Genomic DNA, 21,356 nt, shown 5'->3' with positions numbered 1-21,356 from the left:
GTCTTTTTAGTATGTTCATTGGGCTTAATGAAAAACACCTACATAGCACATACCTTCCCTGTTACCTACATTTTTCTGAAAGTCAAACAGAAAAGGGGTGGATGGAGAAAGAAAATTTTTTTCAACTAGACTTACAATGAATGTTTTTGGTTGTGTGTGTATAAGACTGCATATTATTTGCACAGTCAGATGAGGATTCAGTGACCTCGTATCAGTTTAAAACTGGTTCTGTAATTGCGTATTTCTTCTTTGTATCTCATTAGACTTTTTGCTCGTAGTGGTAGGCACTTTGTTTCCCAATCATTTGGCATACAGGAGATCAACAAAAGATGGCTGGAAAAAATGAGAAACCAGATGTCATCTATTATCAGAAGCTAATAGCAAAGTGTAGACAAAACCCCATGTTGTTTTACAGAATTGTAAACTCAGAAGTGTATTCTTTTTAAAGCTTAATTTAACTTACATAGAAAGGAGACAGCATATAGTATTACCATTACAAAAGCTGTTTTGACACCTTTTTTTTTTTTTGTCTTTTCTTTTTGAATAGTGTCTTAAGTTTTCAATGTGAACCCCGGGTTTAACTTCAGGTACATCTGAAGGGGATTAACATTTTCATGAATCATTATCTTTTACACTAGCCAGGCTTTATGACTTCTCATAATTGTCTAAAACATGCGTCAGGAGTTTTGGCAAGCGTACTGGTTTACATTTTAGGTGGGTAATAAAACGTTTTGATAGCAAAACAACCCATATATCTTTATATTGAATAGCAGTAAAATATGGCACGAAAATGTGTTACATAAGATACGGAGCAGAGTTTGGCCAAGTTTGACGTTACTTTTAGACTTTGCCATGACTTAATTAACATAGAGATCTTAGCTGTCTAAGTTATAAACTCTGACTTCTAGCTTCTCATCAGCAAAAGAGAAGGGATTTACAGTATAGTACGAAGCACTTACTGATGAAGATCAAAGACCACAGCCTTCAGTATGGATACACTGCAACATAAAACAAAAATCCTTACAACTGGACCAATAAGCAGCATCATGATAAATGGAGAAAAGATTGAAGTTGTCAAGGATTTCATTTTACTTGGACCCACAATCAACACCCATGGAAACAGCAGTCGAGACAATTGAAAGACATTGCATTGGGAAAATCTGCTGCAAAGGCCTCTTTAAAGTGTTGAAAAGCAAAGATCTCACTTCGAGGACTGAGGTGTGCCTGACCCAAGCCATGGTATTTTCAGTCTCCTCATATGCATGTGAAAGCTGAACAGTGAATAAGGAAGGCCAAAGAAGAATTGACACCTATGAATTGTGGTGTTGGCAAAGAATATTGAATATACCGTGGACTGCCAAAAGAACGAGCGAATCTGTCTTGGAAGAAGTACAACCAGAATGCTCCTTAGAGGCAAGGATGGCGAGACTGCGTCTCACAGACTTTGGACATTTTGTCAGGAGGGGTCAGTCCTTGGAGAAAGACATCATGTTTGGTAAAGTAAACAGTCAGCAAAAAAGAGGAAGACCCTCAATGAGATGTATTGACGTGGTGGCTGCAACAGTGGGCATAAACATAGCAATGATTGTGAGGATGATGCAGGACCAGGCAGTGTTTTGTTCTGTTGTACATAAGGTCACTATGAGTCAGACCCAAGTTTATGGTACCTAACACAACAGCAGTAACACTTATTTATTTATGTATGTATTTACTTATATGATTACAGACTCATATATTCCTCTTTAATTCAGTGGGCTGTAATTCATTATTATCATTATTTTAATATTCAAATTAATATTTAGGAGCCCATTTAGGCTGGATTGTGGTCCTTTTGGTGTGTCCTCTTCATTCTCTTGAGCATATCTGTACTTTCTAATATCCAGGCATATCTTGGACTTTCCCTCACCCAGCCCTGGAATTGGTCATTTTTTTAGGGAGCTCTAGCTCTTTTCATTGGAGAATGGTATTTAGAAATCAATATTTGGAAGTACAGTGTGCTCACTGCTGAGGTATAGCATATAAATATTTGTCTCATAAAACCAAACCATTGCTGTGGAGTCAATTCTGATTCATAGCAACCCTATAAGACAGAGTAGAACTGCCTCATAGGGTTTCCAAGGAGCACCTGGTGGATTTGAACTGCTGACCGTTTGGTTAGCAGCCATAGTTCTTAACCACTACACCACTACGGTTTCCATTTGCTTCATAGCTTCTTCTAATTAGAGCTGATTTCCTTTAAAGGATGTACTCACATTTCTGATTTAGTGTTTTATTTCTTGGCAAGAAAGCTTATAATATTTAATTTCCATACTATAAATTATAAGGTATTCAAACTACTGAGTCACTGTGCCTGAGAGGCTAGGGGAATATATTTTTCTTTTCAATAAAAAATGATCAAACATTTTCCCTTTCCATCATCTTTCCTGGCACAGAGGCGTCAGCATGGTGACTGAGGATATAAGGTAGTGAAGAGGGCTGGGGGCCACAAAGAAGCACGAAATGGGTAGCCAGGGGGGTGCAATAGTGAGTGGGGACTACAAAGATGGCATCAGAGACAGCCACTGTGATTTGGATTTGGGTTACATTAAGCAGATAAGTAAAAATATTGAGGCTAATGGTAGCCAGGTTTCTCACTACAAAAGAAAATGTTTAGAAAGAAAGGGAGAAAGAGGGAAGCTAGCAAGTCCTGAGGTATGTAGGATTGGAGTGGAGGATTGTCTTAGTCGTCTAGTGCTACCATAACAGAAATACCACAAATGAGTGGCTTTAACAAAGAGAAATTTATTTTCTCACAGTCTAGTAGGTTACAAGTCCAAACTCAGGGTGTTGGCTCCAGGGGAAGGCTTTCTCTCTCTATTGGCTCTGGAGGAAGGTCCTTGTCTTCAATCTTCCCATGGTCAAGGAGCTTCTCAGGCACAGGGACACCAGGTCCAGAGGACGTGCTTTGCTCTTGGGGCTGCTTTCTTGGTGGTATGAGGTCCTCAACTCTCTGCTTGCTTCCCTTTCCTTTATCTCTTGAGAGATAAAAGGTGGTGCAGGCCACACCCCAGGGAAACTCCCTTTACCTTGTATCAGGGAGGTGACCTCAGTAAGGGTGGTATTACGATCCCACCCCAATGCTTTTAACATAAAATTACAATCACAAAATGGAGGACAGCCACACAATACTGGGAATCAAGGCCTAACCAAGGTGATACATATATTTTGGGGGGAGCATAATTCAATCCATGACAGGGATATAAGTGTGAACGCAGGGTTTTATTTTATACATATACAAATAGATCGAAAAATGGCATATGTGTGTACATAAGTTTATATGCTACACTTCAGCACAGAGCTCACTGTGCTTTCAGATACCATCCTCCACTGAAAAGAGCCAGAGCTCCTTAGAGAAATTACCAATTCCAGGGCTGGATGAAGGAAAGAACAGGATACGCCTGGATATCTTATTACACCAGAAAGTACAAACATGCTCATAGATGATGGAGATGTGCCAAAAGAACCAGGATCTGGCCTAAAGGGGCTCCCACTGGAAAAACCAAGAACAAATTTGAGTATTGATTAAATAATGATGATAATGGATTACAACCTATTGAGTTAAATAGAAATACGTGAATCATAAATAAGTAAATAAATGGGGGAGAAGTTTATGGCAGAATGTAAATTCATAAGTGTAGAAAGAGTGATGGACATAGAGAATTTCATTAGATCACTGTTTTCAAGGTAATTCAGGAGCAGTGGTCCATGAAGAACGGAATATTCATCAAACCTTGGGATACCTCTGCATAAAATATTAGTCTGTTACAAAGGGAAAAAATGAAGAATTTAAGGGGGGAAAATCAGGCAGCAAAATGACCATGTGATAAAGATCATGTCACCAGTGGGGGACCAGATGACCCCCTGTGTTTGTGATGTGCTGCGCTGAGAGAGCACATTGTCCTTTCTGTGGTGTCCTGATGAGCCTGCCTTACCATAATCTGATCTTGAGGACCTGTCATCCAGATGCAGGCTGAAGGTCATCATCTTGTATAAGGCCTGAGCTTTTTAAAACCACCAAGGACACGAACGACAGGGAAAGACTGACGAACTGAGGTGACTGAAGAAAGGAGGAAAAACTTAGGGAAAGGAACATTTATTGAGTGGTTGCTGTTTACTAAATACTGCCACATATTCTACATAGTCCCTAAATAAATTATGTTTTACTCAGAATTAATTTATTAGAGTTCTTTGATAGGACTTAGCTATTAAAAAGTTTTTTGCTATTAAAAGTTTATTTACTCATCAGTTATTTGTTGAACACCTGCTATATGCTAGCCGCAGCCTAAATGCTGAGGTAATAGTAAACAAAACCTCTGTCCTAAAGAAGGTGCATTTTTGTCAACACCACAATTGTTAAATATATAGATTGTTGCCTGCCACTAAATGCTCTGGAGAAAAATAATCACGGAAGCATGTGGGAACATCAGGGTGGATGCTGTACTTTTACATAGGGGCCGTCTATCTAAAGAGAGTGATTAGTGAGGAAGCAAAACACCCAGGTATCTGGGGAGAACATTCCTGGCAAAGCACACCACAACTGCAGAGACCAAAGTGGAGTGTCTGTGAGGTACACAGGAAGGGCACCAAAGGAACTGGGACAGAGTGAGTGGACAGAGAGGTAATGGAAGGCCAGACAGCACAAGCTTTGTAGTTCATTATGAGCAACATGGGAAACCATCGGAGGGATTTGAGGGGAAGAGTGACATAATCTGTCTTCTATTTTAATACAGTCATTTTCTTCCGGCTGCTATGTTGCGAGTAGGCTGTTGGTAGCTGAGGGCCAGAGAGAAATAAGGGAGACCATTAGAACCTCACTACAATAATCCATTGCCTGGTGGCTTTTCCAAGGTGATAGCAATGGGGTTGATGAGAATTGGTAGAATTAGCCATATATTTTAAGGTAGAACCAACAGGATTTGCCGGCAAGTTGAATGTGGGGCATGAGAAAAAGAAAGTCAAAGGCTTTTACCTTAAGCAGTAAGAGGAATAGTATAGCCAATAATTGAAATGGGGAAGACAAGTAGACTTGAGAAGAAAAGATTATGAGTTCTCTTTAGAGCATGTTAACATTTGAGATGCCTGACCAAACGATAGCTTAGCTTAACCAGTAAAAAATAGTCTATGTTAAGCATTGCGCTCTTTCGAGAACTATCTGTATGGGACCAAACTGATAAGAGCAACTCGAAAGATAGAAAACTCAGTGGGTAGTGAGTTTATGTTAATTGGGAAGGAACAACTTGGAAAAGGAGAGTGAGAATGGTTGCACAATTCAAAGAATGTAATCAATGTCACTGAATTGTACATGCAGAAATTGTTGAATTAGTGTACGTTTTGCCGTGTATATCCTAAACAACAAAATAAGAAAATTTTAATTTTTTTTTTTTTTGAGATGCCTGCTAGACATGTCAAAATATAAAATAACAAGAATCTGTAATGAGAGAAAATGATAGAGTTTTACAGAGGATTTGTTACAGCTGAAGCTGGGCAGCACTTGGTAAAATAACAAGTGCTCCAAAGTCCAAAAGGGGAGAGGAATTTTTATATGGGAGGGCTGGGGCTTACACATGAATCACAAATAACCTTTCATAATATCAGTTAATCTACAGACTTTATCTGGGGGCAAACTGCATAGGCAGTTTCCTGAGAACACCCTTACATGAACATCTTTTTTTGGGAACATTCTTGTCATTCTCTTTCCAGAGCATTCTTATCATTTGCCTGCATACATCAACTATAAGCATTCTTTCTGAGAACAGAACATTTTTATCACAATCTTAAGTAAGCATAACCACATACTTGGTCGCTCAGGGAAGGGGGTTTTGGTGCAGCTATTTTTTATTCCAAAAGCAGAAGCAGGGGTCTGGGGTCAAAGGGGTAGTTTGATTCAGACCTGTATCAGCCACTGTAGTCATGCCCAGTGCCTCCATTTTAAGGTGTTCTTACACATTTACTGCTTCTGATCATGAACCTCTGTAGAGATTCCTTGATCACAATTGTAAGAGTGCGTTTTTCTGCATGGGCTTACTCAATGGGTGCTTTTCTTCTGTACTTATATCATAGACAGATAACCCTGCTTCAGCATGGCCCATAGCTCAGACCCTGCTTCTGTAATCTTCTGGTTGGGACATGTGTAGAATAAGGCCATATTTAGAGAAACAACTTGGCGTTCCTAAAAGACTTACTCTAAAGCGAGAAAGTGGTCTTTTTTATAAACTTGGTTTTTTAAGATACATTATTTTATGCATTGCCTGGGAAAACAGCAGCTCGATTACAAATGTTGGAGAAACGATGCATATAGTTAGTATTTGATTACTCTAAAGAAAATTATTACAGCAATCAAGGTAATCAATTTATGTCTTTAATAAAGAATGTAACTAAGAGTTTGTACCATTAGGTAACCAGCTAAAAATACCAAGAAAAGGAGGCATAGGAGGTATTTAATGAAGCCATGTAGCTTTTTGATGAGTTTTTCTGGTATCTTGTTCTATTTCTCTTGTAGTATTGACCTAGACATGATAGCGATGGCACAGATTTTTCATTAAGTATGTAAGAAAGCTAAGGTCCCTAGAATTCAGCAACATGCATGAGGTTTTGTCCTGTGATCTTGGGATTAGCTGTCTTCTTCAGATGTCATCTGTTTCTGTTTCCTGGGACATTTGAATGTAATTTTTAGGCCTCCAGAAGGCTGGCTTATCCAAAAAAGGAGTTTTGGCTTTCTTAAGATGAGATAAATGGATCCAAATTCTAATTCTTTCTAGTTTGGCTGCACATAGGTTGGTGAGAAGAACGAAGTATGGTCATTCTGATAAATCCGACATAGTTCATTTTAGAAATACTTTGGTCCGGTGTTTTCAGTGTATCAGTAAGGTAAAACTTACCTGCAGATGACAGCTTTAAAAATGGCCATGATTAAATCTAATAATAATTCTTGAAAGTGAAAGACTTCATGGTAATTAACTATACAACTAATGCAAAGCTAAATAAAGCCTATTTCAAAAACACTTTAGATGAAAATAACTTTACACATAATGATTAACTTTATTTTCATGTTTCAGATATAACACATAATAATCTCGAGACATAATACAAAGTAGCCGGGATATGCTAAGAATATATTAAGATTTTTGAGTCTCTAATCATCGAATAGTAAGTTATGTGAACTCCTTAGTTAAAAACATTGACTTGAACTATGCTTTGCTTTTGGGGCAGATTGCAAAAAGAATAAAATGAACTCTTCAACCTAGTAATCAGGGAAAATTTTATCTCAACAGTGAAAAACCCAATTCTTTATATGCTATTTCACATTAAAGCCCTTTTTTTAAATTCTCTTGAGTGTACCCATCAAACCTTTAGCTGCAGTAAAAAAGAACTTCAGCTACATCAAACAAATTCCTCTTTAATAAACCTTCCAGCTTTCTTGTCTTTGTTATATATCTCGCATAGAATAATCTTCCAAGTGGCAAAAAAATGAACACATTCAGTATTAGACCTCAATATATGTACATATACTTTTTCTCTGTGTCATTAGTTTAGCCTTCCTCCTTTAGCATAACATTTCCTGTAACCTTCTACTTAACGTTTTACACCTTTCTATATCCATCCACATTCTTTTTCTATGCTTTTCTCTTTCTTGGAAGAACCAGTCTCTTTCCATGAGATTTGGAAACTCCTTTTAAGATGGCATACTATAAAACCTAAAAACTTCTGTCATAACAAATTCATTTTCATTAATTCCTGGGAATATTAGGACAATTCAGTTTATATAAGAACTTACTTATCATTAAATTAGTCAGAGTAAGTTTTTTGAAGAAATATAATCTAATTTAATAATTCATCCAGAGATAGGAAATTATATTTTCTTAACTCTGTCCTTTGCATGTTCTATGGGATCCTTTAGAGAAGCATTTTAGAATAATTTGCCCTTCTTTAAAGCCTTGTTATACTAATTAAATAATTTATCCTTTTTTTAGTGCAGTTTTTAAATAGACTGATCTATGTGACAGTTTCTCAGAACAAGAAGCAGTTTTTCTTGGAAAAGAGCTGAGATTTTTAGACAGCCCTATGAAAAAATATCAGCAATGGCCTTCTACCTGATGCAAAATAGAAGAAGAAACAATGTTTTAGACTAGAGGCAAGCTTTTTAGAACAAAATGAAGTAGAAAAACTATATAAATTAATTGGTCTGTGAGACCAGCTCAAAAATTAAGCTTATACAATACCGTATAATATAAAGAACCCAGTTTCTTAAAGTATATACAGTAATTCTTAGATGAGATAGATTTGGAAAAACAGGTTCTAGATAAACTCATTAATTTTCCAGAGTCTCAAATGGAGGGATTTTATTCAGACTTTTTAACAAAATCTGAATATCAAACAAAAGTTCCCCAGAGAAGATAATGCAAATGAAACTCATTTTTCCAGAGTGATCACTGAGATTTTTAATTGTTTCAAGTATATTCAGTATATAGTGTTTTTGAACATGAACTGAAAACCAGTGTCCGCATAAGGGGCGAAATCCGGGCTCATTTATCAAGGATGTTTTAAAAGTATAAAGTTAATTCACAGAAATTAGAGTCATCAATAAACACATTTGGGGAAGTTCTTTCCTTACTCATCATAAGGGCAAGAGTAATTTGAGAAGCAGCTTGTTCAGCTGCCTTGTCTGCAGAATTGTTTCTCTTAATTTTCTCAGTTTTAATTATTTTCGAAGGTCAGAAAAATCTGGGGAAAATTGGCAGAGCCCTCAGTCATTTGTGGAGCCGGTCTCCACCATTTCAAGTGCAAGCAGCATGGGTCCAGCCGTTTGCCAGGTAACACAGAGGCAGCCCCTCCAAATTTAGTTTTGCCCGTACTATTGCAGTTGCTTATCTTGGTGGGGCAGTTATAAGAGAACTCCAGAGAAGAAGGTCTTTAAGATCTCTTCAAGACCGCTCAACATAAACTATCTTGAAGGGCTTTTTATTCTTCTTTTTTCCCCTGTTTTAACTGGGTGTTTTCAGTGCTCAGGATTCAGAAAGCTGTTATATGGGAATCTAAATTTTCTCAGTCCTGTGACCCATCTATTTCTTGTTTTTTTGGCTTGAGTCATATCTTTCATTCCCAAAATACAAGGGACTTTCCTCTACCTGATTATCATGCGGACTAGTTGGTATAAATTAGGTAATCCAGGCTGGTGGTGGTGGTAGGTACTGTTGAGTTGGTTCTAACTCATAGCGACCCTGTGTATAACAAAACGAAACGCTGCCCAGTCCTGTGCCATCCTTACAATCACTGCTATGTTTGAGCCCGTTGTTGGAGCCACTGTTTCAGTCTCCTCATTGAGGGTCTTCCTCTTTTTTGCTCACCCTTTACCTTACCAAGCATGATGTCCTTCTCTAGGGACTGGTCCCTTCTGGTAACATGTCCAAAGTACATGAGATGAAGTCTTACCATCTTTGCCTCTAAGGAGCATTTTGGCTGAATTTCTTCCAAGGGAGATTTGTTTGTTCTTCTGGCAGTCCATGGTATATTCAATATTCTTAGCCAACACCATAATTCAAAGGCATCAGTTCTTCTTCAGTCTTCTTTATTCATTGTCCAGTTTTCACATGCATATGAGGAGACTAAAAACACCATGACTGAGACTGGAAGGACCCCGGAAGTTATGGCCCCCAGAGGTCATGGCCCCTGGACCTTCTTTTAGCCCAAGACTGGAACCATTCCCAAAGCCAACTCTTCAGACAGGGATTGGACTGGACTATAAAATAGAAATTGATACTGGTAAGGAGTGAACTTATTGGCTGAAGTAGACACATGAGACTGTGTGGGCAGCTTCTGCCTGGAGGCGAGATGAGAAAGCAGAGGGGGACAGGAGCTGGTTGAATGGACATGAGGAATACAGGGTGGAGAGGAGGAGTGTGCTGTCACATTAGGGGGAGAGCAGCTAGGGTTACATAGCAAGGTGTGTGTTTAAGATTTTGTATGAGAGTCTGACTTGAATTGTAAACTTTCACTTCAAACACAATAAATAAGTAAATAAAAAGAGAACACCATGGCTTGAGTCAGGCACACCGTAGTTCTCAAAGTGACACCGTTGCTTTTCAACACTTTTACAGCAAATTTGCCCAATGCAGTGTGTCTTTTGATTTCTTGACTGCTGCTTCCATGGGCGTTGATTGTGTATCCGAGTAAAATGAAATCCTTGACAACTTCGATCTTACCATGATGTTGCTTATTGGTCTAGTTGTGAGGATTTTTGTTTTCTTTTATGTTGAGGTGTAATCAATACTGAAGGCTGTAGTCTTTGATCTTCATCAGTAAGTACTTCAAGTCCTCTTCTCTTTTCACCAAGCAAGATTGTCATCTAAATATTGCGGGTTGTTCATGAGGCTTTCTCCAGTCTTGGTGGCACGTTGTTCTTCACACAGTCCAGCTTCTTGGATTACTTGCTCAGCATACAGATAGATTAAGTACAGTGAAAGGATGCAACCCAGATGCACATTGTTACTAATTTTAAACCACGTGATATTCCTTTGTTCGAACTACTGCTTCTTGGTCAGGTTCCTCATGAGTATAATTAAATGTTCTCAAATTCCCATTCTTCTTAGTGTTATCCATAATTTGTTGTGATACACACAGTTGAATACTTTGCATAGTCGGTAAAACCCAGGTAAACATCTTTCTGGTATTCTCTGCTTTCAGCCAAGATCCATCTAACATCAACAATGATATCCCTTGTTCCATGTCCTTTTCTGAATCTGGCCTGAATTTCTGGCAGTTCCCTTTTGATGTACTGATGGAACAATTTCTGAGTTACCTTCAGCAAAATTTTAATTGCATGTGATATTAATGATATTGTTTGATAATTTCTACATTCTGTTGGGTCACTTTTCTTTGGAATGGGCAGAAATACGGATCTCTTTCAGTTTATTAGTCAGGTATTTTTGTCTTCCAAATTTCTTGGCATAGATGAGTGAACACCACTAGCGCTGCATCCATTTGTTGAAACATCTCAATTGGTATTCCAACAATTCCTGAAGCCTTGTTTTTCGCCAATGCCTTCAGTACTATCAGCTCTTGATCATATGCTACTTCCTGAAATGGTTGAACATCAACCAATTCTTCTTGGTGCGGTGACCCTGCATATTCCTTCCATCTGCTTTTGATGCTTCCTACATCGTTCAATATTTTGCCCATAGAATCCTCCAGAATTACAACTTGGGGCTTGAATTTTTTCTTCAGTTCTTCCAGCTTGAGAAATGGCTGAGTGTGCTCTTCCCTTTTGGTTTTCTAACTCCAGATCTTTGCATATTTCATTATAATACTTTGTATTGTCCAGCCACCCTTTGAAACCTGTTCAGCTCTTTTACTTCTTCATTTCTTCCATTCTCTTTAGCTACTCTATGTTCAAGAGCAAGTTTCAGGCTGGTAAGTTTCAACAAGAATCTTAAATTCTTCATCATAACAGACATTTCTGTTTACTTGGCTTTAAATTACTCACAGACAGATGAACAAGCAAACAAACTAATCAAAATAGGTATCTTACTGGAACTGCTTAACCCAGGAGCCTGGGTTCTCTAACTTACTGCATAGAAAGTGAACCAAAAGAACTGAAAGTAGACACTGATTTAGTAGAGTGTCATTAGGGAGCTCAAAGCAAAATCCAGATACAAACAAAACCAGAGTTCTTGACCATGTAGCAAGCCAGTGTTGTAGGAAAATCAGCTGCTTTCTTGGATTTTGCATACCCTATACTGAGACAGTTACAACAAACAAACTTGTACTTGAAAAGTCCAAAACACATCCACAGTAAAATTTGAAAAGCTTTGACGCAAGAAAGCAGAGCTTGAATTTTAGGAGTTACTTACCTTAGGACGACTCTAAGAAATCAAGGAAGTGGAGACCAGGTCCTGGGTCCTCAACGTCTCGGGATCGTGAAAGATAATGCACCTTTGGAACGTCAAATTTCTGGCACCAAATATGTCAAAGGGTATGATAACACTTTGTATTATTTTAAGGAAAGAAATGATAGTGTTTCATTGAGGATTATCATAGCCAGTGCCAGGGCAGCATTTGGTAAAATTCCAGGTGCTCCAAAGCTCAGAAAGGGGGAGGGAGTTTTCATGTGGGAGGGCCGGTGGTTACACACGAACCACAAGTAAACCCTTCACACTGTTGGTTAATCCGCACACTTCCTGGGGTGACTGTAACCAACTCTTAAGACTCATTCTTACATAAAAATCTTTTTGGGGAACATTCTCATCATTCTCTTCACAAAACATTCTTATCATTTGCTTATATATGTCAGTTTATAAGCATTCTTTTTGAGAACAAAACATTTTTCATCAGTGATAGTAAGCGTAACCACATAACTTGTTCAATCAAGAGGGGAGGATGTACCTGTTCTGAAAGCAAAAGCAGGGGTCTAGGGCCAAAGAGGAGCTTGATTCAGACCTGTGTCAGCCGCTCAGTCACGCCAGGCACCTCTGTTTTAAGGTGCTCTTACACAGACAACCAGGCAGAGCTGTTGATTAGGCAGTTGGAAATGCAAGTTCAGAGGAGATACAAGCTAAGGAACCATTTAAGTATGTGACTGGAAGAAATCGATAAAAGTATGTGAGTGGAGGTAAGAGAGAGGGGGCCATGGCCGAGCCCCAGAGCTTTCCAGTACATTGAGATATTTGAGAGAAGGGACCCACTGCAGACACCATGACGGTGCCATGCCCACAGGCTGGTTACAAGGGAGTTCAAAAAGAGCTTTCCACTGGAGCCTGTGATAGTTAAAGCTGGGCCATCATTCTCAGTGGTTTGGCAGTTATGATATAGTCTGGCAGTTGTTTGATGAGGGGATCACTTCCATGATGAGATTTGATCCAGTGTGAACACCTTCATGATAGGATCTGATGTGACTAGCCATTCAGTTGAAAGGGAGTTCCTTGGGGATGTGGCCTGCGTTGAAGGTAAATGGACTCTCTGACAAGGCTCGCGGGCTCTTGCTCACTCTGGATCCTGCAGCTGGCTCCTATTCTTCTGACCTCTGGTTCTTGAGATTTGAGCTAGCAGCTTACCTGTGGTCTTGCCTGCCCATCTTGAGATTCATCAATCTCCGCAGCCTGTGAGCAAGAACCTTGCTCTCCGGTCTGCCAATCTTAGGTTCACCGGCCCCTGCAGCTACATGAATTAGGAGAAGCCTGCAGCCTGACCTACATATTTTGAAAGTTCCAGCCTCTACAACTGTGTGACCCATTTCTTTGATATAAATCTCTTTGTATAGGTATATGTGTTCCTGGTCTTGTTTCTCTAGAGAACCCAGCCTAAGACAGAGCCCAAACCTGTTCTTAGTGGCTGGAAGAGCAGCAGCTAGTGAAACAGGGAAGTCATGAGATTTTGGTGACCTCAAAGCCAAGTGAAGGGAGTTTTTCCATGAGGGCAGAATGAATGGAAAGCTTCTGGAACCCAGATTGGAGTGGTTTCAAAAAAGAATGGATGACAGTTGATACATAGTAATGTACTGCATAGTGTCCACTTGGGCAACAGCTAACTGTATATATGTCCGTGGTCCGGCCCGCTCCCTTCGGGGGATGCCCACAGCTTGACTCGGCAGCGAGCCTACCCTACCACTACCCCACCTGTGGGAACAGGCACTCCTGCTGCTGGAGGGGTGGGCACTCAATTCTGCTCCCAAGCGCCCGAGGTCACCAGACATCACGGGGGCCCTGCCAAGGCACGGCTGCCAGGTTGCCAAAACCACTACCCTAGTGCCCTGGCCTGCCCCAAGCCTTCCTGCCGTGGCCTTAATGGGTCCGTAGAGCTGCAGGTGAGGCGGGACCCAACACTCACCTGAGGAGTCTGCTGTGGGAGGTGCTCAGGCCGTGCGCCCTGGAGCCCAGCATCTCTCAGATCCAGGTGCTCACACAATGTCCAAATCATGTAAGGTCCTATTTCACAGAAGGTATCATGGACGTTAAGCGATGCATGACTGTAGATGAGTCTTTTGAAGAGTTTTGGTTTAAAAAAGAGCAGCAAAAGGGGGCAGTTGATGCTGGGGGAAGAAAAGTCAAGAGTTTTTGTTTTTAGCTGGGACACAAAATCAAAACCTAGTGCCGTCAAGTCGATTCCGACTCATAGTGACCCTAGAGGACAAAGTATAACTGCCCTGTAGAGTTTCCAAGGAGCACCTGGAGGATTCAAACTGCTGACCTTTTGGTTAGCAGCCGTAGCACTTAACCACTACGCCACTAGGGTTTTGTTTATATACTGATGGGAGTGATTCAGTAAAATGGAAAATTGGTGATGCCGGACAGAAGAACATGATGAGCAAAGGTTTTGAGTAGCTAAGAGAGGCAAAAGAATGTTTTAGCTGGAAGTGTGCACGTTTCCTCAGGAGGGAACACGGATGCTGGTAGGTGGTGGGAGTTTGTGTAAGGTCCCTGGCTGAGTAGGCAAGAGGGTCAGAGGATTGCCTTTAGCTGGAAGTGCGAACATGGATGCTAGTAGGTGGTGGGAGTTTGTGGAAGGTCCCTGATTGTTACTGTTTTCTCCCTGAAATAGTAAGGCCATCAGCTGAGATTGGGGGTGTGTAGGAGGTATTAGGGACTTGGAAAGAGAAAAGAAGGTAGGAAGTAGTAACTTAGGAAAATAGTGAAGTGAGTGAACTGGGCAATGTTGTATTAGGCAGTTAGCCAGCGGGCCCCACCTGAGGTGAGTGGTCACGGGCTGTATCAGCCAGTCAGCCTGCGAGGCCCACCTGAGGTGAGTGGTCATGGGTTGTATCAGTCAGTCAGCCTGCGGGGCCCACCTGAGGTGAGTGGTCATGGGTTGTATCAGCCAGTCAGCCTGCGGGGCCCACCTAAGGTGAGTGGTCATGGGCTGTATCAGCCAGTCAGCTTGCGGGGCCCACCTGAGGTGAGTGGTCATGGGTGTATCAGCCAGTCAGCCCTGTGGGACCCACCTGAGGTGAGTGGTCATGGGCTATATCAGCCAGTCAGCCCTGTGGGACCCACCTGAGGTGAGTGGTCATGGGTGTATCAGCCAGTCAGCCTGCGGGGCCCACCTGAGGTGAGTGGTCATGGGTGTATCAGCCAGTCAGCCCTGTGGGACCACCTGAGGTGAGTGGTCATGGGTGTATCAGCCAGTCAGCCCTGTGGGACCCACCTGAGGTGAGTGGTCATGGGTGTATCAGCCAGTCAGCCTGTGGGGCCCATCTGAGGTGAGTGGTCATGTGTTTGCAGTAAGAGCACTTCCTATATCAGTCCAGTTACATCCAGGCCAAAGCTGGGTTTTACCAGAGTTGTTTATTCTGGAGAGGGAGGGAATTGGGTATGTGAGAGAAGGAGGAGTTGAAGGTATATGCAAGAAAATGATTATGTTGATTGACCCTGTAATGGTTAAGTGCTTGACTATTTGCTGAAAGGTTGACAGTTTGAACCCATCCAAAGGCACCTCGGAAGTAAAGCCTGGCAATCTGCTCCTGAAAGCCTTGAGAACTCTATGGAGTGGTTCTACTCTGCACACGTGGGGTCACCATGAGTCGGAATCAACTCCATGACAACAACGAGGAGGAGTTGAAGGACAGAGGGGAAGGGTAAGAAGGTGATATTGCAGGACAGGGAAACTTTGTAAGAGCAAAGGCTTACAGGACCCAGTGGGATTGTAGGACTGCTGGTATTTGGGCACAAGGGGAGATGAGCTTCAAAGAAGAATGGAAATTAAATTCACCATGAATTATGACAGGAGTAATGTTGGCGATGGTGAGAGTGAGCCAGGGGCTCAAATCTTCAAGGACTGAGGGAGACTGGCCGGGGGTCCAGTGAGGGCTGCGGTGTGGAGAGTGGATGGCTGGTGTGGTATGATGATCTGGGGTTCAAAGCTGGGTGTTTTCAGGGAGGCGGTAGGGACAGCAGCTGTGAGGAGCTGAGACCAAGGAGGGTAACTGCAGGCCTGGGCCCTGTCCATCCTTCTGTGTCCTGAGCAAGGAGGTTGATTTGTATTCTCTGTCACCCACTAGCCCCTAATCTAAATTCTGAATCCTTCCTTTGAAAGGGTAAGTCAAATGAAAGAGCAAGCTATATTAAATTTTTTATTTTTACAAATACTTGAGTTGGCGCTTCTGTGAAATTTTACTAATAATTCAAAGTATTGACTTCAACCTACCTCTCACTTTAAGGTACTTTTTGGTTTTATATTCAACAGTAGAACTGAGTTATACCATAAAATTTTTGTTTTGGAAAGAGAAATTATGTTGTATGTCCTATATGTGATTGTATCACCTATATGTGATTGTTTGCTATGTGTTGGCGTACGCACCGGAGACCATTTTTGTGTACTTACTAGACACTTCATAAGTTACTTGCCTGATGAAGATATTGATGCTTCATTGTCTCTCCTTTCTTCTAGATTACATACCGGTTACGGCATCTCCTTCGAGCAAGGTGTGATGCTTCCCCAGCGACCAACAACACCATCCAGTTTTACTGTGATCCTAGTTTCTGGGCTCAAAATATTATCAATTTAGGTAGGCCGTTGTCTACTTTTTCTCAAAGTGTCATTTGTTTATGGAACCCTTAATGGTTATGACATGATACTGACATGTGTTCCCCTCTACCCCCCAGATGTGTTCATTATCTTGTTTTAAAGGCATGTCATTTTTGCTAATACTTCATTAGCGCGCAGGAGCCTGTGTGTGTTTGTCTCTCTCTTTCTCTCTGTCTCACACACACACCCGACCCCTACGTGTATGGATAGAAGATAGGAAACATCTTTTATACTGACCTACAGAGTATCCCGGCTTAAGGATTTGGGAGTTCTTTTTTTCATGGAGTCCTGTTCGTACCGTTTGCTTGAGATATATCAGAATGGATTAACTTTTTTTTTTTTTAGTTATAAACCTCAGTTTTAGTATTTGTGTGTACTTTTTCTTTTAAATAATACTGTGTTTAAGGTTAAAGTTTACACAGCAAATGAGGTTCCCATTTAACAATTTCTACACAGATTATTCAGTGATATTGGTTACACTTTTCACAGTGTCATCATTCTCATTCATTCCATTCTGGTTGTACCATTTCCAGCACTCTAGTCTCCTTGCCCCCTTACCTCCTCCTCTTTGCTTTCAAGCACTTTTTGACCATTTAATCTCCTATAAGTGGTTTTTGAAAGCTCATTACTCAGGGGTGATCAGAATGGGTTAACTCTTGACTGCCACAGAGATAGGATTTGGGTGTTGGTTTTCAGAATTTTTTGTTGTTGTTAAATAGTGTTTCTCATCCTCTTAAAGGCTTATTCCTTAGATCTGCTCACTAGGGGCCTGAGTGGTTCAATGGCTTTATCTTGCTTAAGGAAGACTCCACCCCCAAACTTTTTTCATTTTTGCCTGTCGGGTAATAATTATGTATTTATTTTTCAATGTCCTTGTTGAAATGTAATAAATATTTAGAAAAGTGCCAGGCCGCAAGTACAGAGCTCACTGGGTTATCACAGAGAGGCAGCCGGCAGAGAGTTCTCACCTCAGCTTTCTCACCACGTTGTTCGCTGAGTAGAAACAGTCTTAATTTGTTGCCTCCTTGATTTCTCACAGGGAAACTGTGACAAACAGAAATTTAAGAATTCCGTATGTATTTTTAAAGAGTCCTGGTGGCACAGTGGTTAAGCACTCGGCTGCTAAACGAAAGTTTGGCAGTTTGGACCTACCAGCCGCTCCGCGGGAGAAAGATATGTCAGTCTGCTTATGTAGAGATTTATGCCTTGAAAACCCTATTGGGTAGTTCTGCTCTGTCCTGTAGGGTCGCTATGAGTCAGAATTAACTCGGTGGAAGTGGGTTTGGTTTTGGTTTATATGTTGTTTGTTCATTAACAACCAATATTCCCTTTTCTGGCTTTTTTTTTTTTTTTTGGGTCTCATTTCTTTTCAGGGGTAGTTGCTCTCTCATTCCCAAGGCTAGATTCTGGGTGGGAAAGAATGGCTAGAGTGCCACTGCTCTCAAAACACACCAGAAAATGAAAAATGTGTTTATACACAGGAAGAGCAAAAAAGATACAAAAAGAAAAGGTGATAAGGAGATTCCCGCAGGGCGTGTAGAAGTACATGCAGCAATCTCCCTGCAGGCGCAGGTCAGGCCCCTGGAACCACACACTATCGCCTCCTTCACTAGAGAAGTATCTTGGGGGAGTTACAGAGCATGTTTACAAGTCACTCTGCCTCTCGCCACACGCTTCCTACCACCACATACTCAGCTATACAGAGAACCCATCGCAAGTGTCAGCCCACCCGGATAGCCATGTATGTGGACGTGTGCACTTACCAACATACCACTTACAGTATGTAAATGCACCCGCATGTAGACACAGGTACATTTAAGAGTTACTTTACAACTCTACACACATAGATGGGTATAGTTTTAGACAAATCGACATCATGTAGCATCTATATCAGCCCCCCCACCCAAAAAAAAAAAACAGGGTCTCTTATTGTAAAATGGTAGGAGTAGTATCCTCCAAACCTGTCTGACCTCATGGGGGATAATGAGAAACACCATCAGCACACGAGGTGGAGGTCAGACATACTTCCACCCTCCAACCTTTGGACTTATTCTAACACCAGTCGGGCCCCCCCTAGCACTCTTTGCTTCTCTTTTGAGTTCAATAATCTTTTGTAATGGCCACAGAGAGCTCACAGACCATACTTACAGTTAAGGGGTTTATTCAGGAACAGGGTATAACTCAGGATCAAGATTAAGAGGCTGCAATTTAGGATCAGGATTAGGAAGCCTGTAGGCAGTCTCCCTTCCTCAGTGCAGGACAGTTCTCTCCGCTTCTCTCGGCCTTGTGGGCCTCCTCTCAGCCCCCTCAGGACAGGCTCCTCTTGTCCTTGCCATCTGTCACCACTGCTCTGCCTCAGGACCCCTTCTGGGCCTGTCACTGTCTTAAGTGTTAACAGCCCTTGACCTGTGTTACAGCTTTTTTAGGAGGTTCCTTGCCTCCTTTCTGTCTACCTCTTCTTTCTTCTCTATTGCTTTTTCTCCTTTCTGCTTCTTCCTACTTCCTGTCTGAAAAACCTCTTTGGGGTTGGCTGCATATATACCCAACTACTTGTCAATTTCAAGACATAGCCCTCACTCTAGGGCCACGAACTGATCAATTCGCTCTCCAAGTGACCAGTCCCCTCTTGGTAGGCCATAGGCACTCCATATGCATAGCCTATAGTCACTCCAGTTGCATAGTATATTGACCACTCTCTGCATACCAGTCACAGAGGAGGTTGCAGCCCAGGACCAGATGAAAAGTGTCAAACTAAGTAGTTTACAGTTTACCCAAAAAATGTAACAAACCCTTGGGTAGAAAACTAGGGCAAGGAGAACTCCTTAGGGCTTAGGGGGAAAAACTCTTAGGCTGTTTTTCCAAAGACCCAAGGCAAAAGGCCAATAGAAGAACTCATTTCCCCACACTGTTGAGATAAGTTAATAAGTAGAATAAAGTTAAACACATTCTTTACGGTGCACCTCTAAGAGCTGTCATTGCACATTGCCAGTCTCCAAAAGGAGACAGTTCCCAGGCTTGTCTATTCAAGCCTTCTGGGAATCATCGTAGAGAGGAGCCAGGGAAATACCGGCCTAGGTGAATCTTTGCTTAATCTCTTGGCATCTGTGGTCAAAACATTAAATTGTTTTTCTGAACCATGGGTCCTTTCTCTGTAAAAGAGAATTTAGCAAGAATATACCTATGTATGGATTATACTTCAAAATAAAGAAAACAAAAATCTTCACAGCTGGACCAGTAAGCAACATCATGATAAGTGGAGAAAAGATTGAAGTTGTCAAGGATTTCATTTTACTTGGATCCACAACCAACACTTGTGGAAGCAGCAGTCAGGAAATCAAATGACATATTTCATTGGGCAGATCTGCTGCAAAAGACCTCTTTAATGTGTTAAAAAGCAAAGATGTCAGTTTGAGAACCAAGGTGCCCCAGCCATGGTATTTTCAGTTGCCTCATATGCATGTGAAAGCTGGACAGTGAACAAGGAAGATCAAAGAAGAATAGATGCCTTTGAATTGTGGTGCTGGCAAAGAGTGTTTAATATACCATGGGCTGCCAGAAGAACAAACAAATCTGTCTTGGAACAAGTACAGGCAGAATGCTCCTTAGAAGTGAGGATGGCAAGACGTTATCTCACGCACTTTGGACATGTTATCAGGAGGGAGCAGTCCCTGGAGAAGGACATCATGCGTGGTAAAGTAGAGGGTCAGCGAAAAAGAGGAAGACCTTCAAAGAGATGGATTGACACAGTGGCTGCAACAATGGGTTCCAACTTAGCAATGATTATGAGGATGGTGCAGGACTAGGCAGTGTTTCATTCTGTTTGTCCTATGAGTTGGAACCAACTCAACAGCACCTAACAGCATACCCGCCTGTCACAGTGCCTGACACATAGTAGGTCTTCAGTGAATGAGAACTCTACTTTTTACAATACATAGGCTTACTAAGTCAGAAACAATTCATGGAGTCTTTACTGTTGAAGAAGATATTCTTTGCCTTATGCTTCTATCAAACCTGTCTGTCAAAATGTTCTCTAGCAGAGAACTCCCAGGGTATGCGTAGTGGAGGCACAGGAGCTTGGGAGATCACCAGGTGCCGGTACTACAGAGTCAGAATACAGTGCTGGATTGTGTAGATCAGTGGCAGTGCTTAATTTTGATGTACAATAGCAGTTCTCAAAGTGCAATCGGAAGCCTTTTCAGGGGACCACAAAGTCCTCCCTTCCCCAGCTATGTGTCTGCGTGAGGCTTGGTTTTCCTCATCTGTCCCAACCTAAGCATTATATTATGGCAAATAATGCTTTTAAGGGTGCAGAAGGGGACCCTGAGACCAAAAAGATCCTTGGCAGTTCTGAAATTCAGCAAAAATAGCCTTATTAACAATGTGGTATTTTACTCACTGTCAGAAAAACCTTACGACTTGACCTTTTCTCTCTAACCAGGTTCTTTAGTAATCGAAGACAAGGAGAGTCAGCCACAAATGCCTAAGCAGAGTGCTGTCGTGGAGCAGAATCCACAGCCACCAGGTGGCTTATCTTCAAACCAGTTATCCAAGTTCCCAACACAGATCAGCCTAGCTCAGTTACGACTCCAGCATATGCAGCAACAGGTAATGGCTCAGAGGCAACAGGTGCAACGGAGGCCAGCACCTGTGGGTTTACCAAACCCTAGAATGCAGGGGCCCATCCAGCAACCCTCCATCTCTCATCAGGTAAATTTGGAAGCAGGCCTGTCCTAACTTAGATAATTACAGTGCAATTGTGTTCAGCAGCTCCTGACATAACCAAGACAGCCACCATCCATGCTTGA

At 41.5% G+C, this 21,356-nt stretch overlaps 1 protein-coding gene across 6 annotated transcripts in view; it reads left to right on the top strand.

The window, feature by feature from the left end:
* Positions 1-21,356, top strand: part of TRIM24 (tripartite motif containing 24) — a 126,442-nt gene that overhangs the window by 77,669 nt on the left and 27,417 nt on the right. For 4 of the 6 annotated variants that reach the window (XM_003420218.4, XM_064289675.1, XM_010599778.3 and 1 more), the window contains exons 8-9: positions 16,414-16,531; positions 20,990-21,258. In XM_003420218.4, coding sequence (XP_003420266.1) covers positions 16,414-16,531; positions 20,990-21,258 — 387 coding nt within the window. The remainder of the gene's footprint in view (positions 1-16,413; positions 16,532-20,989; positions 21,259-21,356) is intronic. The other 2 variants (XM_003420219.4, XM_023539183.2) reach the window with 1 other exon arrangement.

This window comes from Loxodonta africana, chromosome 8 (assembly GCF_030014295.1).
Source record: "Loxodonta africana isolate mLoxAfr1 chromosome 8, mLoxAfr1.hap2, whole genome shotgun sequence".
NCBI lineage: Eukaryota > Metazoa > Chordata > Mammalia > Proboscidea > Elephantidae > Loxodonta > Loxodonta africana.
Note: the sequence above shows the minus strand (reverse complement) of the source record. Positions and strands in the feature narration are given on the sequence as shown.